The 25594-nt window shown below is 44.9% G+C and overlaps 1 protein-coding gene across 16 annotated transcripts in view; it reads right to left on the bottom strand.

Moving 5' to 3' along the window:
• The window catches only part of LOC117826867 (zinc finger protein 521), a 97356-nt gene that overhangs the window by 25866 nt on the left and 45896 nt on the right, over positions 1-25594 (bottom strand). For 15 of the 16 annotated variants that reach the window (XM_034703260.1, XM_034703258.1, XM_034703251.1 and 12 more), the window contains 2 exons: positions 21017-24525; positions 20817-20901 (listed from right to left, as the gene is read on the bottom strand). In XM_034703260.1, the coding sequence (XP_034559151.1) occupies positions 20817-20901; positions 21017-24169 (3238 nt within the window). In that variant the 5' untranslated portion in view covers positions 24170-24525. Of the gene's footprint in view, positions 1-12538; positions 13723-20816; positions 20902-21016; positions 24526-25594 lie in introns of those variants that run through there. The other variant, XM_034703257.1, reaches the window with a different exon arrangement.

The following is a 25594-nucleotide window of genomic DNA, read 5'->3' as shown; positions in this document are numbered from 1 at the left end:
GAGAACTGATGAATCTACATGGGGGCAATAATTTGCTTCACACAGCACATTCAGCCACTTCCTCCACACCGTTTCCCCTTCCTTTTTCTGTGTCTATCTGGCTTTATGTACTTATGGTTACATTTTTATTAGATCTACAGGAGAAAAAACACAGAAAGGAAAACACCTGCATATAATTAACTAATGGCAGCAGAAAGGGTGTAAAGAATGAGTTATACTGTTTGGAATGTCCCGTCTCCCCAACAGGCTTCAGGGCCTCTGGAGCAGCCGGAGCTGACTTGGCCAACACTCAAACACAGGCTGAGTGAGTAACTACTCAAGATGATTTTACATTTCCATGATTATATGCAAGTGTTTAGATGCAAAACTGTTTTCTATATGCATGTGGTTATAGTGAGTACAGAGAAAAAAGTGTATGATTGAGGAAAAATGTTCTTTTGAAAAATATGAATTTTGCTTTTCTGATTTCTTTGTCTAAATCTAACACGACAGGCAGTTATTCAAAGATTTCTGACAAGACAGAACTTCAGCTGTGGTCCAGATCCTTAGACAAAACTAGAGACTGAAGAGATGTGAATCAGGACAGACAGCCCCTCTCTGCCATACCACAGCGCCTGGTGTCAAACAGATGTGCAGCTTGGCAGCTTCGCTCCCCAGAAAACAGAGAGCCCACGGATTCCAGGGTGGCGCTGAGATGTGCCGCCCTCCCTCTGCTCTCACCACTCCCCCGTCCCCCAACAGTCCCAACTCCCCCACACTTCACCCCTGCAGTCTCCCTCCCTCATCACCTCCACACAGGGGTCCCCTGACTGGTAATCTCGTCCCTCGAATGTGAAATCTCCAACAGCGGTGCCCCGTGCTTCTACCCCCCACTTCCCTGGCTGATGGGTAAATTGGAATGGCGCACCCTGCTGGCGCCGAGAGCTCTGAACAGACAGCAGTACGCACATGCTGAGGCACCCCTCACACGCTCTGTCTAATATAGTGGACATGCACACTCTCTCCAAGCTGCGATATCCATGCACAGACACACGTCCACACACAGATGTACACAAGGGAACAAACACTCATACACACAGTCGCACATTAGAGAAGCTTCAGGTGAATCGCATACATTGCATTGTGAACACACACACATGGATGCAAGCTAAGTTGTCCATGCATGAATTGTGCGGCATCATCTGCATAAAGATTGAACATATGATGAATAAACAGATACCAGGAACTGAGTTAATATACATTCAGATTTAAATGTGCATCATCTGGAATGGCTCAGCTTGAGTCCTTTTGCAGAAACGGCACCTGACTTCTGTTGCTATAGTTTCTATTATGTGTGCATTATAGGGCAGACGGGACAGAAAATCGGCAAACTGCAGAGTAAAAGAGCACAAATGCACAGCATGTATAATAAGCTCTGACGACTTGGTGTTTTACAATAAGACTACAGAAAAATATAACCAAGACGATAACAATTTTTTTTTCTCAGTATGGCCAAGCATCAGAGTAGGATTTCCCAGAGGTCTGTTTTAGTCGTACGAGGCTTCAAATCCATCTTTCTGTCTGTTTTCTTCTCAGTCAATGCTCTGAAGCGTGCGTGAACGGTTGAGTCCACCCTCAAATCGCAGGGATGTCCTGAAATAGTCAATGGGACCTGAAGGGGCTAAAGATCACTGCAGAAGAAGCCACAGAGGCCTTCCTGTCAAAGGCAGTGCTTTCAGGGGGCCAGGGGTGAGGGGAAGCCAGAGGGAGAGAGCCGGAGACATGACATACATTTCATTACACTTAAACCAACTGTGGGTTCAACTCGCAGCCCTGGATTTCCAATGGCGTCTCAAAGGATGAAGTAAATGGAGGTATAAGAGAATGGTTTCCACAAAGAACACAATGGGTAGGTGGACAAAGGCGGGCAGTTGGACTAATTGCTTAGGGGCTTAAAGGAATATTTCTCTAAGTACTTCTGTTTAAAGCTCAATTTGGTGGTGAACGTCACTTGAGTGAACATAAAATGCTTAAAATGTAAATCTCCTCTGGCTCAAACTGCAATTACAAGAGACATTAAGAGTTATATTTCTCAACTTTTACATTTATCATACTATATAATTATACAAATACCTAATCTCCCAATATTTTTTTCCATAATTACAGTCATGTTGTTTCCAGTTTTTCTTTTGTGTATTTGTCCTCAGGTGAGAAAAGCATCAAACAGAATCTCCCTTCCTTTCCCCTCTCTGTGGTTCGCTGCTGTCGGATGGCTCTGTTTAATTTCTGCCCATAAACACAGCCTTGGCCGGTCGGAGACGCTGGAGGAGAAAACAGTACTTATCCCAGACATGCCCAGAGTGGTCTTTGCAGCAAGAGCTCTCCTGGTCTTGTAGAGAGACTACTTGTCCATTAAGACTGTCAGAGGATGCTCTAAGAAATGAGAGGCCATATCTCAGGAGAGATCTGCAAGGAGCATGCACAGACCGGGGTTAAAGGAGGGTGTGCTGGATGGGTGTAGTGTAGTGGCCATGGGTTAACAGAATCTGCAGCCTGACTCTGAGGCTGTGTTTTTTCACTTTTTAGATGTACGTTCTCTCATTGCGTCGCACTGTAAAGACTCACTTCCTACATCACATTATGGAAAATATAATTTGCAGCCTAACCCACTTTGCTTTACAAAGAAATGTCTATTTAAAATCCCTTGGAGTATTATTAAAAGGGCTATAGAATTACAAAACACTGTTATTATTGCTCGCTTGGGGGGAGCCCTCGCTCATTAAGCTTCTAAGATGTCGTGGGTTTTGATTATTCTATCAGCCTCACTCTCTTATTATAGTGACAAACTCCTGCTATTTTGTTGCCAATCTCCTTCAAGCTGTCACATTGTTTGAAAGATCACAAAAACCTTCAAACGCACTTGTGATATGTCTTCAAATTCACCAGACGTCGCTTGATTCCCCCATTGAATTTGTAGGATTAACTCGAGGAAGAAACATCTCATATTTCTTAACTGGTTGCTACGTCTGACATCAGAGTGTATGAGATTCTAGCATACTGGTATTGTCCAGGGGAGGGAACCCTCACTCTAACCGTCAGCGCATCTCCAAGTGGGACAGAGATGATTAAAACACACCATGGCTGTGACTGACAGACTCCCCACTGCTTCTAGAAGATGACATGTCTCCAAGTCACACAGAAAAGCAACTCCTCTAATTTTAACTCTGACTACAACACCGACCCCCTCTGTCAGAACCCCCACAAAAAAACAGCCATGCTGAGATTCTTAACCACAGTAAAAGTGATAACAACTAAACAGAGAAATAAGTTTAAAAACAACAATAGGGAGGGAGGAGACAAAAGGGGTGAGAAGGCGCCATTTCCCTCTGGTGCACACAAACAGCAGGAACCTGTGAGCTTGTGACAACACCTTCAAACATTTCTGTTACTTTCACAGAAATATCTGATGCTGATGCTCCAATGTGATGCTTCCGCAGCAGTCTTGTCCCAGTGCACATTCGACTTGGCAAGCTCTTGGTTACCAAAAAGAAAAAACACACTCCTAACGGACTGTGTTTGACATTTGTCATGACAGGAATACAGTGAGGGAGAGAAGAAAAGAGGAGTGAGAGGTGGGAGGGGAAGAGGAAAAACGGAGGAGTGGCAGAGGGTGATCGATGTGTGAAATTGCACGTGTGAAAAAAATAATTCGGAATTCTCCGGGTTTGCTGCAATTTTCATTTCTTCACAATAAGGGGGAAGAGGTGGGGGGTTTCCTGTTATTGTCACGTTGTGTAGAGAGCTCAGGGTCGCGTACTAAATGATTCACAGAAAACGGAATCTTTTACATTGGCGTCAGCAATTCAGCCGGGCGCCCTTGTGGGGAATTCTTTTTGTGTGTTTTTATTGAAGTCTGCACTGAGCGCGCCCAAAAGCTCTGACAGGGGGCCCCCGAGGGCGCTTGTCTTCACCTCCAAATCATAAGATGGAGAGACGAAGCTCCCTCTGTGCTCTCAATTATACCCCTCAACACCCCCTCTCACACATAGACTCGCAACCCTGCCCTCCCCACCCCAAAAAATAAAACAGAGGCAGAGAAGAAAAGCCTTCAGTAATACAGTCCCGGTGGAGGGCTCCGCGATCGCTCTGCGCTGTTGGAACAGCTGACAGGCTCGATGCTGCGGGTCCATTCCCCCCGGTCTGTCAGAGTTGGTGCTACAGCATGACGGTTAGTACTTCTCAAGGGAGGTGCCTCCTTTGCTCGCCCCTACGTGCCCCTCACATGACAGGCCCCTCCTCTGACCCATGGAAGCACTGTGGCTCTGCCCCAATTACTGCAGCGGGTAGATGGAACTCTGGGTTATGTGCCCCCTCATGTCTCCTTACCTTCTCCTACTCTCCCCAGTGAGTGAGAGACCCATCTGAGGCTTCTGGCACATTCAGAGGAGGTTTTTTGGGGGGGTGGCTAAAGGGGTAAAAGGAGGTTTGGGAGCAGCAAGAGGATTGGTGTAATTTGATCGGAGGGCACAGCTGCATAAACAGGGGTATCGTGGAATTTCTGTCTGCTTGATGGAATTGACTTTGCATGAATGGCTCCTCTTTCCCCCCCAAAATGGGCCATTTTCCACATGTCTCAATGAATATGACAACCTCTCCAGCAATATGAGTGTAATACTGGAACTGCAACACCAGCCAGGGGTAGCTTGAGCCTTTTCTCGAGCTGTGAAATTCTCCCTCTCTGGCTGTCTTTGCTAAAGACCTCATCCAAGTCCTGCTGCCTGACCTGTCAAAAGCAGCCCCATCCTCTCGAAAATGCCCAAACAAAATAAACCAACGACCGCTGGCAGGGTCAGAGGGCAGCTGCTCTGGGTGCCTGGACTCTGGCGGGCCCTCTGATTGGTGGAAAAGGGCAGCGAGTAAAAAGGGAATCTTTTCAAAGTGAAATCTCCAGCTGATGGCTTAGAGCTCCACACCCCACAGTTTGTTTCTCTTGCTGCTGTCAGGAGTTTTGCCCGAGCCATTTGGAAGGATTAGAAAAAGTGGGGGAAGAAAAAAAAAACCTCAACTGGGCAGATCGTGCGTACTGTAGGGTCTGAGTGATGGCTCCAAGACCCCTCAGAGAGTGATAAACCTTTGACCTTGACAGCCCCCTGTGGTGACCCCTGACCTCTGGCTTTATGCCACAGACTCAGTGAGACAGGTGCAGGCAGGAGAGTGACCACACCCCCACTGGCCAGTAAAATCTCCCTCATCCGACCTACCTGTCCTGATGGTCTGGGCTCTTAAAACGTAAGAGGAAAAATCTATTACCCAACAGAGGTACGAAAGCTGATGTTACTGAGAAAAGTATCAGTTTGTCTGCCAGAAATGGTCTCTGACAAAAGGGCTGTACAGGAGTATAGCAAAATGTATTTACTTAATTCATTCTGGAAAACTTAAATCAGTATGAAAAAATTAAAGGTGAAACACAAGGGTCAGCGAGGAAGTCAAAAGTCAAGGAGGCTCTAAACTGAACCTAAGAAAGGAATCCAGTTTACAAATGGATTGAGTTTCAGTCAGAAAAAAAAATACCTCATGACTTAATACTTAATTTTACATTAGAAAATCAAATGTGGTTATTGTCAAAGTGGAGGTGTGAGTAAGTGCAGGAACAAAAAACACATCACTCGGCCTCTTTTCCTGCTCCGCAGCAGGCACTAGCTCCAAGGTCGCGCCGGTCCGTGCCAGTCTTTCTGCAGATCCATTTCCTCTCCCTAGGCACTTCCCTCATGTTGTTGGCCCAGTGATTCAGTGCCTTGCATTAAGAGCAATTCACCTGCCTCCGGCGTCCCAGTGGCAAGGGTCCCCTGGGGAAACCAGGTGGAGCATAAAAAAGTTCCACATATGGTAAAGTCAAGCTGCTCTGAGGCTGCCGAGTGTCTGCTGTGGGGATAGAGGCTCCTAAAAGGCCCAGCTGGTACTTGGAAAAGGGCTTCTGCATTACTACACCTCAGTGTCTGTTTGGGCTCCCCTTTGGAAAGTGTTGGCCGGCGCACATGACCAGCCATTTTAGATTTCTCCCTCTACCCTGCCTCATCCCTCGCTCCCTCCCGCCTTTCCAACTGGTTCTGTATCCAATTGAACATTTGGTCCTCCACTGCTGGTTAATCAAATTCCTCCATCTGGCCCCCCTATCCCTGTGGAACACAAAAGGTGCAGCCTGAGCACGGGTCCAAGCACATATTGGGAAGGAGGAGGGGGGCGATGGAGACAGGGACTGCCTACCTAACTTACACAGCCCAGTCAACTAGATCAGGTAGAGAGCACGAGGCCAGGCCTGATCGTTTTGGGCAAACAGGAACAGCTTGGGACTAAGTATCAGAGCCCTGCTGTTCATATAGAGCTCAGGGACGGCTGCGGGTTCATATGACAGTAGGAGGGTTTTATGAGCTAATACCTTCACATACACTGTAGAATACAAAATAGAGTGGAGCCTAAGTACTACTGGCTACAACAGAAGGGCCCTGACACTGGTGTTATTTGGTCTCCGTGGCAGCAGAGGGCACTGGACTTGGAAAACACGGCCCATGAATAAAGAAAAAAAAGGAATAAAGCATAAAGAATAAAGAAAGTAACATTAAAACTGCAAATTTGCTTATTGTCTTCCTTCACTGCTTCCTTGATTTCAAAGCGTGTCAGTTACTAAGCAGTGCCTAAGCCTGTGCTCTGATCAAAAGCAGCTATCTTAAGATATCACACAAAGCCAGCAGTGATCTTTTAATCCCCTGGAGAGACGATGTAGCCTTCACAAAATATCTCCTTAACTACATATTTATCAGAAGAGACCTTTCAAAAAGCAGTCCTGCCGCACAGTTAAACAGGTTTTAAAGAGCAGTCACTGCCACAAAATGCTTCCCTCACATGTGTGACACATCCGGCTGATCACCTCTGCTCTTTGCTCTGATTCAACAGACAAACCTGATGCGAGGTACAGATAGGACATAAAGTGAGTCACAGATATGGAAATACATGGCATCTCAAGTGCTAGCTCCACCCGTACGTAGCATCTATCGTATGATTCCTATTCATGTCCAACCATCCTTTCCCCCTGCCAGGTGGCAAAACATGTGTCAATAATTAAACTGCTTTTACATAACAGGATACAGGAACACAATGCAATTTGCTCCCCATATTTCATTGGGCCTTTATGAAAGCACATGAGAGAGTATAATTAATCAAACCACTGGAATATGTGAACGGCAATTTCCACTTAATGGCACTTACAGGGATTGGGTCCCTTAAGCACCACGTTCTGTCTACCAAACGAGCCGGATTCATTTTCATCTTCATAGTTCAGACAATAAAACCTGGTGTGGATGTTAAACAACACCCATTTGACATTTGGAATTTAGAAAACAACATCGCTAGGCTCCATGTGGCCTGGTCTGATGTGCCATAACTATGACATGTGTACCCCGAGTTAAGGATAAGTTGGTCCGGTGATGTATGTATGATTGTCGTGCTGGTCTTCAGAAATTAATATTCTTTTTTAATGATCTTGCTTTGACCTCAAACCTGAGTGTATGTTGTGTATTCACCTAACCACAGGAGGCTAACCACCTCCCAGACAGGGACAGGAAGACGATCATTCACTGCTTTTAGTGGCTTTCTCCGAGAAGATGGTCCTGGTCTAAATGGCACCCATGTCCCTAAAAGTGTTTCTCTCTCTCCCACCTCTCTCTTTCTCTCTCCCTCTGCCTCTCCGAAGACTCCTCTAAGTGCAGCATCTTGTTTCAGTAATTCAGCCAGGGCAGAGACAGTGGAGAGAGGAAAGTAATCGATTTCTCTCTCATTTGGTTCCTCCTAGACTTGCTGTAAAGCCTCTTGGGGAGTTCTGGACTATTGGACAGGACAATGTTATGGGAAAGAGTGTCATTGCGTTTAAGGTCATCGTTACACCAAGGTTTCATTTTGAGTGTTTTTTTATTGGTGTGTGGAACAAAGTAGACAAACAAACAATGCTGTCGTCGTTTCCAGGATGGCAGACATCAAGATGCACCCTCCCTTTTCATAACGGCGATGCCAGCCTGAATGATAGAAAGAAATATCATGCGCTACAGCAACATGATCCACAGCAGAGATACACTCTGAAAAACTGCTTCTGAGTACAGAGCTTTTAGTAAGGGCCATAGGTAAGCCTTGGGTCTATAAAAAGATACCATTACTAAATAATTTAAAGGAAGTGCCTTTACTGTATGAATGCTATTTCTGCTTCCTGCTTCAAATACTCTTTCCAAAAGAGGGAAAAAAGGAAATACAAGAGTGAAAAAGCCAAATGAAATGGAAGAGAGGGGTGATATGATATCGTGCTTGTGCAAGACAATAATAGACATCCTCTACTTTCAATTATTCTTCCTATTTTCTGCCATACTGAATACTACCATCACGGCTCATCACATGGTGTCCTTCTGGTGTCTCTCACGATGTGCCATGTATCATCAGAGGTCCAATCAACAAAAATCGATGACAAAATAAGTCACAGACAAACTTAAAAGTCAATAAGTTGGTAAAATCATTGCACATGTTTTCATTCAAAGACATAAGATCGTTATCAAAATTGTTAAGGAGTGAGACATCTTGTCTCTTTACTATCTTTGCCGAGAGTGGCCTCCGAGACACAGTGACCAGGAGGATACAGGTAAACAAAACAGAGTGAGACATCCCACATCCTAACTATCTCTGTAGTGCAGTGACCACTAAACAACACATAGCAACGTAATAGGGACTGGTGTGAAAGTCCAGGAGCATTTGACTTAATGTTGCAAAGACAAGAGCAGCCCGAGGATTTGTAACATGGAATTTGCTTTTTATTGAAATATGTCCGTAATGCATGAGCTTTTGAGGACAGGGCATGCTGGCATTCAACTTATGGGTCTAAAGTTAGAGCCACACTGTGTGAGTTCGACATTTTCAGTCCCTCACCTTCAAATCTTTCCCGTATAACGCGTCATCTTTCTCTTCCTCCTCTCCACTCCACAAAAAGGCGGAGCAAACTTTGACTATAATACAGATTAAGACTAAATCATCTGTTTTACATGATTAGAATTTTGTGGCATGTTTAGAGTGTAAAGAGCGTTGCTACATTAAAGAGCTAATCCCTCAATATCAACTATTAAGTTATTGTGCCATTCAAATTGTTCGAATAATTGTTCCGATCATTGATGACTATCTGTCTATCAAAACAGTGGTTACTTGCAGACTTAATATATTGTGCATCAGCCGTAAAACTGCAAGCTGCGAACAGCAGGGTAAATACAGCCTGTGTGTCTCCTAAAGACTTATAATAATTGAGCCCTGCTTGTGAAGTCAAACCTCAGCTTTTCAGTCCCACTACCTGACGACAGCAACAGGTCTGAAGTTGGTTTAGGCCCTGTCTCCAGTTTGCATCTCCTCTCTATTTTTGCCTTTTATGGTTCCTAATCATTCATGCTGTGTTTCAACTCCACGCCAACCTGCTAAATTCTTAATAACACCCAGTACCACTCAGGTTGAGCTCCAATTCATTTACATCTGATTGAGATATTCTTGCACAAACCAATTAAAAATGCAATACAACTACCAGCACATCTTGGCATGTATTATTTTCAAGAAAGAGACCAATCTCGTGTGTCATTAAGGGTACGGCAGCCGAAATACAAACAAGACAAATCTATCTATTGTTTATTAGCTCCTCAGGCTTTTTACCCAGAGGGCAGAATAAGAGAGGGGGGGGGGCAGAGGTCAGCATAATTACCATTCACTCCCTCCTTGGAGTCAGACAGTGCTAAGACATGCATTGGCAAATTCCATGGCAGCATCGTATATCACATTACCATAAAGCCCCATAGAGCTAACCTTTGTTCAATTCCATTTGATTCTAAGAGAGGAAAACAGGCTCTCTGACAGCCTCATCCACCCTCAGTGTTTCATGAGTTCAGTTGTTTGTCTTTTAGTCTTGTGACTGCTCTTGCTGAAGATGTGCTATTCCAAAAATAAAGTGTCAGGGGACGTGGGGGATCATTGAATCATCCTGGGTAGACTATCACATCATCTGGAGAGCTTCGAGGTTCAGTTTTTAACTGAGAGAAAAGAAAGTTTGTCTTGGAAATAGTACATTGCGTGGAGCTCCAAGCCACTCTATACACACAGTCTAATTCAATAATACTGCATTTCTATGGTTGCTCACTTGCTGATTAACAGTAACATTGATTTCGTTTTATTTCTCAACACTTAATAGTGTGACCCTGGTATCACAGAATTCACCTGGAAGCATTCTCCATTTTGGCTTCTGTTGACAAACAACAAAGCACTAGCATTTGCAGCATCAGTACACTCTAATATGCCTGTTGACTGAAAATGAGAGCACTGGTGCTGACAGAATGTGAAATACTGTTACTGAGCAAAGGGGGCTTAGTGGAGATGTCTTCAGTCATGCTTAAAACCAATGGCTTTGGCTGTCTGTGGCAATCTTTAGGCAGCGTAGAAGGACAAATGTTTCTGCAGAGGATGAGAGAAATGAAGAGATGAGAAGGGGGCAAGCAGTGAGCAGACATAGGGAGAAATGTAGACAACATAAACCAAAGACATTAAAACACACGAGTGGGCAAATAGAGCAAAAGAGAGGGGAAGGGGAATGATACAGAAAGAAAGGAAGAAAGAAAGAAAGAAAAAGAGATCTGTGAATTTCCCCTTCCTCCCCTGAGACCTCCCTTGATGCCAAGCATTCATCATCCAGCCTCTAATATCAGTTATTCTGTGGCTCCTCTGCTTACAGCAGAATTAATTTCTGCTTTAATTACTCTCATCGGCGGAATGCTGATGAAGGAGAGGGACGAGGCATTCTGGGACTCGGGCCTCATTCCACCGCTTTAATTTGAATGAATTCCACCCGGAGACGCTGGCAAACAACTGGCAGCCGAGCCCCGGGAGCCACTCTGGGACTGCGCAGAAGAGCTGCAGCCGTGGCCCCCACCAACCTAGCTACCTTGTGTGTGCGTGCTTTTGTGTGTTTCCTTGCTCGTGTGTATTGCATTGAGCACGTTGATTGTGCATAAGGCTGAGCGTTGAAGTGAAAAGCTGGGGAGAAAGAACACACAAGATGAGGGAGAGAGAAAAGAAAAGGATTGATAGGTTGAGTGATGAGTGTGTGTACAGTACGTGAGCATGTTTACAGTGTTTGTGTGTGGGCGTGTAATGTGTATTAGTGCAAAATGTAGTGTGTTTGCATTCAGGGATGAGAGTAGAAGTATGGAAACAAACCCTAGATGATTTCATTCAGAGACAGACAGTGAGAAGAGATCCATACGGACATGAAACATATGAAATATGAACAAGATCACTGACTGCAGCCCGCTGTGTAACACCAGCGTTAGTTTGAGAGCAAAAATCATTAATAGTTTATCTGATTATTCCAGATACGGCACATATACCCTCCAACAAACCTTCTGTCCATGGATCATACAAGAACTAGCAGCATAAAGAGGAGGGAAATAGGAAATGGCTGTATGAATAGGAGAAGGCTGGATGTGAGAGATGCACACAGTCCATGTTTGCATAATGAAAACAACTGCAGAAACTGTATAATATCACAGCAAGCCAGGCAGAGGAGCAGAGAGAGCAGCCATAATTGACTTTTCTCCAAGCCAGCTTGGTAGTTACAGAATGTAACATATTGGATAAGGATTGTGATTGATTATGTTGGTCTGCCATACCGATTGGTTTGATTAAATGTAACCATGGGTTTCTTTTCCAAGCCTTAATGAAGCAGCAATCTGAAACTGAGAGAGACTGGAGGATGCTGAGCCAGGCTGTGTACAGCCACACACTGTCTATATGTGTGTGCGCGCATAAGGCTTCAAAATTGGTGGACTGATACAACATCCTGCCACTGCATCTTGTTTTTAATACAAAAAAATAAAGGTTATTAGAGGTCTTCATAATTTGGAAAGTAAGCATCTTACATCAAAATTTAAACTATCATGGCTTCAAAATAAACAGTTAATGCGTCATTAATCTCTGCATGGGAACACATCTCCCTTCACAGGAAAGTAACATAACCATAATTAACAATATGCTGATTTAGTGTCAGAGTAACGTGCTTGTAATTGAAGATACGTTTTAAAATACCCAGAATACATTCAGTAGTGCTTGTTAACTTCTTTCCACATAACACAATTCGTCTCCTCCAATTTTATGTTCTGAGCCATCCCTCCTCTGGTTCAGCAGAGGGCGGGGAGGCAGGTAGGTGTGACCTCCACTGACCCTGAAAACCTCTGGACAGGTGGGCGGTGGCCTACGTGCACTGTCCGTTTTGGCAGCGGCTCTCTTCCCCTCCCCGACAGGGAGCTCAGGCCATGATGAGCAGCTGGGTCGCAAACACTAAGCACATTAATATCTTCTTAATGATAATAATCATTATGGCATAAGCACCCTCCCCAAAGTGGGAAGGCTCGCCGAATGTGCCAGAGTAGCATCGTCGTTAAGGTAAAAAAAGCTGAGATGAAATGACTCTTTTAATGGGCAGCAACTTACAGCCACCAGGATAATGCAGACACTAATGTAATAATGTGATAATGAGATACACCGAAGGCATTAGGGAGACCAAAAACTCAATGAAACCAGTGCGAATGAATAAATAAAATCTGTACTTGAAACTGGGGTTGACACAATTACCACTGCAGGAATAAATCATATACGAAATGCAAACTAGAGTGTTCGCATACTGTTTTCTTCTATAGCCTTGACTGCATTAACTATCTCTAAGATTTCTTCATTCTTCAAGCAACTCTCGAGTTGTTGGAGTATTTTAGCACCTAGTCTACACGTCTTTGAACGCATAAAGCGCTACATGCTCACAGCGTTTCCCATATACTCGCCTCATTTAATATAACTGTCAGTATTCACCTATCATAGGCCATTATCTGTTTCATCCGCGTTCATTATTGAAGCTAATGATCTGTTGTCCTCTCTGCTCCCCATTGAAGGAGGACTACATTAAAAGTCTCTTACTAACTTAATTAGTAATTATAAATGTTAAAGATTAATCAGAGAGTGAGTGGCTTAAGGTTGACGTCTCTAGGCAGTGCCGGGACAAATGGAGAGACAAAGAGGCCATGTCGCTTCAGTGTTCACACTCAGCCGTCACGCTGGAAATGGAACGAGACATATGAGGAAAGTACAAGTGTGATCATTTTACCTCTAATGAATGTCACGTGTGTTTCGTCTCAGTGAAAAGACATACAGATACAAAAAGTATTGCGCATCGAGGAGTTGTGTTATGCATAACACGTACTTAGCTTAAGCCGTCTTAAAGTTACAATTCTTTCAGCCAAATGAAGAACGCTGTTTCCTTTATATAATCTACAAACACTACTAGAGTGGATATAATGCTGTTACAGGATGCAGCATTTAATATGGTAACCTATGATGCATGCAGTACTCACATTATCTCTTTCTAACAAGATGGAAATAGATCCCCTTAATTAAATCCTGGGTGTACACTAATTCCATACTAAATCTGCACCTCTCTGACAATTCCACATCAGCAGCCCCGTGCACTCCAGTAAACATATAAGCACTGATATCAACATTAAACCTTAATAACTAATAAAGCTTTCATCCAGGGAGTTCCTGTGTGGTTTCCATTAATGTGGGGAGGGGGGAATCGCCCAGGACCATCTCCCTGTTTTCCGGAGCATGTTGATGCTGAAGCCAGGGGGGTCGGCGCTGTGGGTGCAGGAGGAAGAGACAAGGAGGAACTTAAGCTGTGCTGAGTTGTGGAATGATAAGAGATGCAAATTGCAAAGCTGCCTCAACTTCAACCATATGTGTGAGAGAATTTGTTTTACTTTCTTTGAGCAGAATGTAAATGCTGAAAATGTCAGTTGGAGGGGATGCACATGGCTGAGAGTAAACAAATGGACAAGAAAATCATTTATTTTTAAGACCAGTTAAGATTTTCGCTGTAAACAATGACAGGTCTCCATTTCATCGCTCTGCCCTTTCTCCTTTTAGAGGAGAAATGGCGGTGCTTTGACTGTTGAGCAGGGAGTCCTATCACACAAGACACACAGAGTGGGGTGATGGTGGGGGGCTGGCCGGTGGCCCGCAGCACCTGAAACCTATTAGAGAGCTTTGGAACATTCCACAGGGTTCTTCCACTTTGGCCAGAGGGCATCGTAAAGGTCCTCGCAGAGAGGGTCGGAGCGACTCAGACGCCGACAAAAACACCCAGCAAGGTGAAACACTAAAACTAGAAGCTGACAAGGAAGAGCGTGACATCAAAGTGGGGTATATATAAAATGGTGGTGTTGTTTGTGTTGTTGTTATTAAGAAAACATGTTGCTTCGACCAGATCCCTTACTCACTGTCCCTGCTGAAATATAAAGTGTGGTCCAAGAGGCAATAATAGCATTTCAGCACCCAGATTTACAAGGTTTTTGTCTTCATAAAGAAACACTATGATTAAAACATTTACCCCTGGCAAGCCGAGCAAAACTTTTATCAACTTTTTATCAAATGGTTTGCCATCTGGACTTAAAACAGTAGGGGCCCAATAGTGCGCTGACACTAAAACAAACATGCATAAACACACACAAGCTGCTGCCAAATTTCTTGGAGATAGCCTTATCTTCCCCGCAATGTGTGTGTATATATGTGTTTTAGTGGTACCAAGGCCCATCTCTTTGGCTGGATCTGTGTCCATGCCTCAGTGTTATGCTCACTGGGTTTAACTCTATGGGTGTCTGTGGCCTCTCCTCTGGCCGCCCGTGTCCATTTGCTCTGCGGGTATGGCAGGCCTGAGCTGACAGATGGCCGCCCCTCTCCATTCCGCTCCAGAGTAACACAGTAACTGGTTTTTCCTCCGCCGTTGACCTTGCCACAGCCAGCCAGCAATCCAGGCTGGCACTCGGCCTGTCGAACAGGAGGGTAATGAAGTCCAGCGCTGCTCACATGATTATTAAGGCTTTGACGCTGGGGGGCCTTTCAGAACCCTATCCCCCTCCCCTCTCCTCCCCTGTCTGCCATTCACACCGCCAAAGTTCGATGAGGATAGTCATTCGTTACTTGGTACTTTGGAAAAACCACAACTGTGCACTATAAAGAGAGTTCAAACTTTTTAGGGTAATCTTTACAATCAGTATGTATCCTCAAACAGACCACTCCACACCTATGAAGCGTACAAAAAGGAAATGTTCAGAACAATGTTTAAACCGTTTTATACTCAGTGACATATGATAGCTACTTGTGTCCCAGCGTGCGTGTCATTCCAAAAACACACCAAGTAACAGCCTCTACACAAAGTTAGATCAAATCTGTCACACTTCTATTGCTGCTGACAACCTCCAAAAGTAATGCAGCGCACCACTTTACTCTCATAGTAATCCTCCCTTACCACAAGCATCTCAAGGCACGCTCGGAACCTGGGTCCCATCAGGGCCAGGCTGGGATTTGAGAGGTGTAGGTTGCAGCTCTGACCTTTACTGAGGCAGGACTGTCTGTTTGCACTTCTCCCATAAGCCCCCCTCCAGTCAGACTACTAAGCAACCCCATCAGACCAGGGGGGCGCGTGCACCTACGGCCTTGGTGACATCTCAGAGACCGTGGGGAGGTGAAGTAATGCAGAGGTTAATTCTGATCATCCAGTATTTATGGGCTTCGCTTCAGAACAAGGGTTGGCATTAACACTCTAAAGGAGACATCCCTCCTGTATATCAATAAAACATTGCCAGAAGCACAGGAAGAGCCTACCTTTATTCAGGTCGTCTGAGTCCCCAAGTGGACTTGCATAAGAGGATTTTAAAAGAAATCCATCCAACGCTTCTAAGATGTTGCGTTTATATAAATCTGCATTATTGTAAATAATTGCTGGTTCATACTTCAAAATGATTAAGCTGATATCTGAAAACAGTTTGTCCAATCTCTGAGAGGAATTTGCCTCAAATCGCCATGGTGACACCAACCTACCAATTGCAATGCAGTAAGGGGCAGCAAGTGTTCGCTCCGAGTTTGTACAAACAGGCTGTATGAACTGAGAGCATCAGATATTTTCTCACATGTTGGCCTAGTCTGTGAAGTGTGGGGAAATGTCAGGAAAATCAATAGATAAGGACCACATCAGACTGAGCTTGTCTGGCCTAGCAACAGAGCATCCCCATGGTGATGTCAATTACCTCTGCTTTACAACAAAAACACTGAGAAGAGCAAAACAGTCTCTGCAATGCTGTAAAACTTTTAATGCAGTCTCCTGGTTACATTGAGGAATTTGTAAGAAACTCCTTTTTTCTTTTTTTTGTTTCCACACAGACAGGAAGGAGGTAACACAGAGAATGTGAGAATCTTATTGATAGGTTTTTTTTTTTGAAGCTCACTCTGTTTTCTATTCTCCTCATGGACGCCACATTAGTCAGGGAGAGGTATAATGTAACGAGCAGTAAGGTGCGCATAATTGCATATTAGCAGCAACACACTTGGCTGCACGGGAGGTGACTGCGCTAACGAACAGAGAGGCGTTATTAATCACCAATTAATAAAAGCAGGCAGATATCACACTCAGAGTAAGGCACGCATGGTTTCCTTTGTTTCCACTGGCTGGCCCAAGCCTGTTCTCTTATTTATTTCATAAGATTGATCCTGTTCCTGTGCCGTGTTGTCTATCGAGTTCTGACTCTGATCCAGCCCCCTAGGAGTCAAATGAGGAGTGTTTGGCTGTGTTTGTTAGCAGATTACATGTGTATGTGCTCTATGAATGATTCCCAGAAATGGAGGGAACGCCATCAGACACACATGATCAAAGAGGATTATAGGGAATGAAACAAAGAATGGAAATAGCATATTCTGTCTATAAAAGAGCACTTAATATACTAATGAATGTGGACAGAGACAGTGATGGAAACCATGTAATCACCACACACAGGCCTAGATGCTCTAGTGTCCCAAGACAAGAAGATATGTGTCCAGGGTTATTTGTGGCCCTCAGCGAGGAAAAACACAGCTTTCAGCTTCAAATACTGTTACACTGTGCCTCCTGCCCGTTCTCCCACTAACAGCCAATGCAGTGATTTTGATGCCAGGTTGGAACGTAGTTAATATGAAAATTTGAGAGCCACAGAGTGAGACAGAGGAAAATGGAGAGACGGCAGATAGAGAGGGGAAAGGGGAAAGAGAGAACAGAGAGGAGGAGGAGAAACTAGAGGAGAGCTAAAGGCCTCTCACTTGCTCTCCTCTCCAGCTCTGTAACGGCCCACAGTGCCTGCTTCACACAGAGCGGCCAGCTGTACAGCAAATGTGCCTTTCCCTCTCCGCCCCCAAACCTTTCCACCCCTCCAGTGCCCCCCTCTGCCTGGGCCGACCAGGCCACCGGCTCCTCTCTGTGAGAGGAGGCTCCTCCCTGACTTGGCTTCAAGCTCGGTGCTGTCACCAGCCAAAAAAATCCGTAGAGGTGACCCCAAAAAACACTTTTCTGGGATGTGGTTTGGTTTGTTTGTTTACAATTGTCCTTCTGAACACTGCCACCTTGGCAGTAGCTGTTTGGAACAGACAGGAGTGAGAAGAAAATTGGACTGAAAGCAGATATAACAGAAAGCGAAAAAACCTCTTTCACCTTTAAAACCCTTTAAGACAGAGCCCGTGCTTCAAAACATGTCAGGGCTCTGAAAATCCACACAGGGACATTTGAAACAGTGCGATAAATGGGCCAAAACGTGCCCCCCATGAGGCTCCAAATGTCATAGTTTACAGTGGGGTCAAAGTGAAGCAATGGGGCGGCATGATGTCATGCTGATAAAACCAAACAGGCTTTTGTGTCAATGAAAGACCTTCAAAGGTCCTCTTAAAAGGCAGACGACTTTATGAAAGCACTGTGGTTTTAAAAATATTTTCTAGTGCAATTACTACTGCTCAAGATGGCAAACTGAACTGATGGACAGATTTGTTTTCTAATCTCAAAGAAAAACACAAATAAGGGGTTTGATAGTGACGGCAGCAGCTGAAAGCTGTATAAATCTGTGTGTCTCTGGAGAAAAATCGGACACCCTCGATTCTGTAAGTGAGCCATGCCAAAAAAACTCTAAACTAAAGAGTGGCCAGCTGTCTTCTGGCCTGCTATTAAATTGCTCCTTGGATGGTGGCGATATCATTTTTTTCTCCATAGGAGTATCACACCAGGTCCCCAAACAGAGCGACCAGCTGTACAGCAAATGTGTACTGATCCATCTGGGCCCTAGCAGGCTGCAGCCGCCATCTTAAAACACGTGGGGCCGTTCACAGGCTTGGCTAGGGCTGGTCTGCAACACACCCTTCTCCACCCATGGCCACCTCCTTCACTTTCATTTACCACTACTATCACAGTAAATGTTGAGGTGATGTACACCAGAGCTTTACTACATGTCTGAATCTGGACTGTCAGTGCCGACATCTGAATGTAATATCTACGCATCAAAATGTGCTGGCAGTCGTACAGAGGAAGCAGCCACGAGCTCTCCAGACCAATGGGAGGAGTGCTGAGTGCACTTGGTTAAGGGAGACTATTGTATTACAAAGGCAGCTAATATGGACTTGTCTGGGTGAGACAGGCTCAGGTTTTGTTGTTCCATACACTTAGCACTATGGTTATGTCACGGCACATCACTATATATAGAGTTATCAGTGTGAACTGACACCATGGAGTGGGGCATGGATGAAAACAACACCCCTATGAATCCAGCGTCTGCTCCATTACCTACGCTAATAACGCTGACAGCTGAGCGGAGATGACCCCAGCCCCCTGTTTCCCCTCTCCTGTGCAGATGGCCATTAAAAGGAGAAAGTGTCCCTTTTTCACAAGAGAAGGTATTTAGAGCTTTTCCAAATGAGTTTTTTTTTCTGTGTTTTTGGCCCATATTGACTTTCCAGTGATAACAGGCTGGACTGAATTAAAACAAATTCCATCTTTAAAGGGACAAGCACTTCAAAAGCTATAAGATCAACACTACCGTGTCGCACAAATAGTCTGATGCATATATGCCTATATACCTTTTCAGATGGACTTATTTTCAGCATTATTCTGAGGCGATTCAGTTTTCTTCTTGTGTCTTTGTTCGACAAAATAAAGTCACTTCTGGATAACTTTATCTTTCCATCAAATTTCCATTACGATGAGTTTTGTTTTGTCCATATTTTAGAGATCAAAAAACAAATGCATCTAACAGAAACCCTTTTGAGGAGTCTGATGAAACCCGTGATCATGTTGAATACAAAGCAACGGCATATCAGAGAAGTAAGACATCAGACAATAACCCAATCACCTATCCTCCTGTTATCTTAAGCTGTCTGAATTCCACTATTATGGGGAAACTGTGTGCTTGTGCGGCTGACAGACATAAAATAACCAGTAGGGGGGTTTGTTTTCTACCCTCCCAGTGTGCTCCGTGCCTGCCTTTGCGAGAGAAAGGACTAATGCTGGCATGGTACTGTATTAGGCACCCCCAGTAGAATAGTGGGTGAGCAGATCGCAAAGATGAATACAAAATACACACCTACACACTCTCAGCTCGTCTCTCTCCTTTGCAAATACACCGAAGCATCAAAATCACAAATCACATGCTTCTGATTGTTTATGCACAAACAGTGGGTCCCTGATAGAATTGCCTACCGGTCCTGATAGAATTGCCCACCGTGTTTAAATTCACCTGCGCCTAGAAGCGTGTCCCAAACAGAGAGGCGGTTTGGTTCCAGATCAATGAGTCTCTCTCCCACTGAAGACAACAGATAATGCAGTGTAATGAAAGAGCCGCCAAACGAGCTGAATAAATGAATGAATAAAGGAACGTGAGACCGGAATTCAGACGCCTACTTACTGCAGGCAAGAAAACCTGTTTTCCAATTGTCTGTTCTCTACAAATTATTCTGCCTGCATACAAATGACAAACAAAAGTAAAGACATTTTGAGGAGGCAAGTCTTTGAACAGCACACTTTGTTCAGGAATCTTGGAAAAGAAAATAGCAAATTTGGAATAAATTTGTAATACAAAATGCAATGAAATCAAATATCCATTTTTTCAGTTGATTTGACGTCTTTAAATGCAGAGAGCGTGAAAGTATTTTACCAAATCTTGTATTCAGATCTACAGACTACTTAAAGTGAAAAGGCACAAGAAACAGACAAAATAATGTACAATGTGGAGATTTTTCAAAATCTGCTTAATCGTGTTTCAATTTTCAACAATCTGATTAGAATATATTTTGGTGTTTTTCAATAATCTGTAGGTTTCCACTACTTCAAACTCCCTTCATTCAGAGTGGTTTGAAGTGGAGAGATTCTGCTCCACAAGCATGCACACTTAGTGTATTTCACCATTCACATGCACAGGGAAATGAAAATGATGAATTTAAGAAAGCACAACACTGAGGATGCAGTTGATGGTGAAAATATTAGAAATAATTCCACCTATTTGGTGATGTGATCCAGACACTTGTAAGCCTGAGTAAGACAGGGTCAAATATTTCATTACATATATCACATCAGTCCAGGGTATATGATTTTCTTTGAAGTATTATATGACTTTGTCTGCCTTTGTAATGATCAAAGATTAAAGAAATTCAGTCAAATTTGCTTAGTGGGTTGCATATCGTATCCATGTTGGTCTCAGAAAATCATTCCCTCTAACATTTTAATCACCTAAATGCCACATTAATCAAATTGATGCCACATGGTAGTATACTTCGGCAAATGTTGAAAAATATATTTACATATATATTAGGCAAGCACTGTTTTATGACTTTGTTCCAGGAGTGCAGCAGAGATTACAACGAATGAGAAAAAAAAGAGAGTTATTTCTTACCCAGCATGTGGTTGGCCACATGAACTTGGATGTCCCACTCACTGTAGAACACCATCTGACATTTGATGCACTGGTACGTCTTCTTCTGCACGCAAGACAATGAGAAAGGGGACTATTTTACTCAATTTTGAATAACAGCAAACTTTAAATAAACGTTATCCAATGCTGAACAATCTCAATACAGCACCAATCAACAATACCTCTTCAGTTTGTGAGGGGCTGGCTCTGGGCATGGGGGACACCTGTGGGGTCTTGAGATGCCCGCTGTTGCTGTCCCCAGCCTGTTCCCGGTGTACTGTCTGGACGTGGTTTTGCAGCTCAGCTTCAGACTCAAACTTCACATTGCAGCTGGAGCACCGTGTCTTGGCAGCTGATGATGAGGATGTGGAAGAGGATGAGGAGGATGAAGAGACGATCTTGCCTTTCGCGTCTCCAGGGCTGAGACTCTCGCCCTGGACCCATGTGGCTGTATTTGTCGCTGGAGTGCTGGCCCCGCCCTGCTGCTGTTGCCTTCCTCCATTCACTGTTGGGCTTGAGCTCTTGGAGCCCGCCGCTGACACGCAGGATGCACAGAGGCCATAAGGCAGTCCGTTGATGTCCAGCTTCACCAAGTCTTGTTTGGACCGGAAATCTTTCAAGCAAGAAGCACACTTGAAGAATTTCTGGATATGGAGTTGCGGCTGGTTGTGAGAGATAACATGACTGCGGCCAACGGGATGGTTGCTGGTCAAAGTGCCTGTCTTTTGCATGTGGAAGGTACCATGGATCTTGAGCTCCAATGTCGATGTGACTGTCTGCATGCACACTACACAGCGGAAACCTGTTAGGGAGTTCCTCAGGTCAGGGTGCATTTGGCAGTGCTCAAGGAAGTCCTCTTCACTCTGCAGGGGCATCTTACAAATGCGGCAGCTGCCTGTGTCCAGGCTTTTGCTATGAGTGACCTTGTGCTCAGTCAGGGTGAGCAAGGAAGGGAAGCGCTCCCCACAGATGGGACACATGTAGTGTTTGACAGGCCCAAGATGGGTCTGCATATGCTCCCTCAGCCCAGGCTCAGAAAAGAAGGTGCGGGAGCAGACATTGCACTTGTGGTTACCCTTGATCATTTCAGCTTTCCTCTTTACCATGGCGCTCTCACCAGGGCGAATATTGTGGTCCCTCAACTGGTGGTTGGTTAGGAGTGAATCCATGGTGTAAGATGCCCCGCAGATGTCACACCCATACATGGGATCTGCAGTGTCCACCTCTTCCTCACTTCCATCATGGCTGTTATGGGACTCTACTACAGATACTACTGGTGCCCCTGGACCATGACTGTTAGTTATGAGACTTTGAAGCTCAACATCGTCTTTCGTCTGGCCATCTCCACCACTGACAGTAGAGCCATTGGCACCACAGTTCTGTGTCTTTCCATCAAACACACAGTGTTTCTCCCTCAAATGCTTCTCTAAAAGGACAATGGCATGAAAGGCTTTACTGCAGAAGCGACAGTTATACTTCTTGCTGTGGGTTGTGATGTGGCATTGCAGTTCCACCTCTGTGCCAAAAGACTCCCCACAAAAAATGCAGCGATGGGCACGGCCCTGGTTTTCCAGATGACTGTGCTTGACATGTAGTTGTAGGTCAGTCTCGTGCCTGAAGTCCCAGTTGCAGGATGTGCAGCGATACACTTTTTTCTCATTGCTATGCTTTACAGCCAAGTGGAGCTGGGTAGACACCTTTGAGTCAAACACCTCTTGACACAAAGTGCAACGAAAGAACACAAAGGTATGCATGTCCAGTAAGTGCTTCTGCAGGTCATCCACCGAAGTAAACTGCTTGTCACAGCTTTCACAGATGTAATACGTGGAGGTAATAGTGAAGTGAATTGTAACGTGCTTCAGCAGGGACTCTTGGTTGGGGAACTCTTTGTTGCATTGTGGGCATGTTAGTTGAGGCTGCAAGCCATCTAGATGAGTTTTTAGGTGAGTCTGAAAAAGGTCTAAGCTGGTGTACTTGGCTCCACACTGGTTACATATGAACTCGCTGCAGTTGCGTGAGACTGCGCTGCTTTGTTTAAGCATGGCAGTTTGTTCCACCGATATTGGCGAAGAGGGGCTGAGAGTGCGTAGGGATTTCTTTCCATTGTTTATGTAGTTCAGTGCCAGTGGGATGTTCTTGTGATTCTCCTTGATGTGCTTGTTGAGCTTCAAAACACTGTTGAATATGGGAGAGTTGGTGCAGTAAGAACAGGAGTATACCTCCACTATAGACTCCTTGGGAGTTACAGCCAAGGGGGAGTCAAAGCGCAGGCTTCCCCCATCACAGTGGGTCTGACGGACATGCTCCTCTAAAGTTGCTTCTGTCAAGAACCCCATGAAACACTGGGGGCAGAAGAAGGCATTGCTCTCCTTGGCTACAGGACTGGGGAAGCCATGGGAGCAGCGAATGTGTTCCTGCAGAGCATTGAGGTCGCTCAATACCTCTGGGCAGAAGTTACACTGAAGGAGTGCATCAGGCAAGCTGACCAACAGTGCAGCATGGTCTTCTGCATTGTGGACCTGCTTAAGATGTTCATTTAGATTCAGTAACGAGGGAAGAACCTCCAAACAAAACTGGCAGGTATGAGCCTGCTCTGGCTTGTCCAGATGCATGGTTCGCAGGTGAATTTGGAGCACAGCCAAACTGGAGAACACTTGCTTGTTGCAGTAGATGCAACTGTACGAGACTTTGGGCTGTTTGGAGGAACGCCCCCCCATGTCTGAAGTGTTCTGAGCAGCCCTCTTTCTCCTCCCCCTTGTCTTGGGGACAGGTGGCGCCGTTTCCACCATTGTGGAGCTGTCAACAGAGAGGTTTGAGTCAGGAGTGGTGCTAGAGACTGAGGTGTAGCCAACAGTCAGCAAGGAAGGACTGTTACTGTGGTTACTAGATTCTGGGAGTTGGTGAATGTCCATGTGAGCGTAGAGGTCCTCAACGGACAGAAAGTGCTCAGAGCAGATAGCACAGGTGTGGCCCTTCCTGTCTCGGCTGTGGGCCTGGTCGATGTGAGTCAGCAGGGTGCCCTCATCACTGAAGGGCTCATGGCAGTAGATGCACTGCAGGGTGGCACCCAGGCCTCCATCCTCTGATGGAGAGCACTCAGGATGGCACTCAGCAATGTGCCTTTGGAGGTCCTCTGGGACATCAAAGCCCTCCTCACAACGGCTGCATTTGCGAGTTTCTTTCAGTTTCCATTCGTCAGCTCTAGAAAGGCCTGAACCACTGCCATCTTTGCCCCTTTCATGTACTTGCATGTGGCCGTGGAGAGAGCTGGAGGAAAGGAAGCCTCGGCGGCACACAGGGCACTTGTGGGGTTTGTTAGAGGCGTGAGTTTTCATGTGGATTTTGAGGTGATCGCTGCGGGAGAAGGCAGAGTCACACTCCCCACAGTGGTACTTTTTATCCCCGGTGTGTAGCTTCACGTGTCGATCTCGGCTGCGCTTGTGCTTGAACAGCCGGCTGCAAAAGGTACAGCTGAAAGGTAGCTTGTCGCCGTGGCTCTGTTCGTGACGCTTGAGGAAGCTTAGGCGGCTGAAGGACTTGTCACAGAACTGACATGGGTATGGCAGGCCAGGGCCTCCTTCATCTTCGCCAAAATCATAGTCCTCACAGTGTCCTGGAGAAGTCTGATCCTTACTGGAGGGAGATGATGCCGGCCATGAACACGATGGGTCATCCTCTAGATCAGCACCGTCTGGACAAGGAGACAGAAAGAGGGAAAAGAGAGGAAAGAGGGTTTTAAGGGCAAGTCAGGAGGGAAAAGATGGAGAGAGAAGAAGCGAGTGGGTTAGAGAGGTGTTTTATAAGACTATATTAGCAACTCATTTGTCTCACTCTTCTGAGAAGAAAAGGTGGGCCACTGTGGTGTTATTTGTCATAGTAATTATAAGGATGTGGTGCATGAAATCAAAAGTCTTTGCAAGTTAGACAATTTTTTCTTCAGCAGAAACAATACCTCTCGTTAGGTGTTATCTGGAAAGTTACATTTGAATATGCAATTTAAAGTATAATTAGGGAGCAGAATAAGTGGAAATACTTCTACTACAATTAACCTTGTATGTGGCCGTGTAATGGCTTAGCCCACTGTGACTCAAAACACAATCTCCCTGACATTTAAAGCCAACACAAGACAATTTGTGTACTTTAGGATGTAAGCCCGGCATGAGGTAAATTAGAACATTTCTATTATTCCTGAACAATTGCTAGAATATATTTGAAAAACAAGAACCCTTGAAATGACCTTAAGACAAGAGAGGAAAAAAAAAGCAAGAAAGCAGCTCTCAAGAGTGAATAAGATTAAATGTGCAATTTAGACCTCGGTTATGCATAGCCTTTAGGAACCCTTCTCAGCAAAACAGATGATTTTCATGAAACATAGGCCTTTCAGAACATCAGTCAATAGATATCAGATTATAGAATAAGCATTATTATCATATTTGTCAGTGAGATCTGTGATTAGCCGTGAGGCAAGTGATAGTGAATGTATGAATGTGCCACGTGCTGATTCAAAGGGGGGGTAAGAGGGGGGAAAGGAGGACAGGGAAACGGATAGGGGAAGACAACCAAGCAGCTAATGATCTCACTCAAGGACAAGCAGGTGCAGAGAATGATCAAGGAACACCAGTCAACTGACAATGGAGCCCCCATTTGTTTTACAATAACTTTAATGTGTCCCTATTCAAATCTTCTTTACCGACATTCCATTCCAGTGGTTCACTGTACAGCGATATGAATGGAAAACACAGAACACCACTTTCCTCAAG

This window comes from Notolabrus celidotus, chromosome 15 (assembly GCF_009762535.1).
Source record: "Notolabrus celidotus isolate fNotCel1 chromosome 15, fNotCel1.pri, whole genome shotgun sequence".
In the NCBI taxonomy this organism is placed as follows: Eukaryota; Metazoa; Chordata; class Actinopteri; order Labriformes; family Labridae; genus Notolabrus; species Notolabrus celidotus.
The sequence above is the reverse complement of the archived record's forward strand: the minus strand, read 5'-3'. Positions and strand labels throughout refer to the sequence as shown.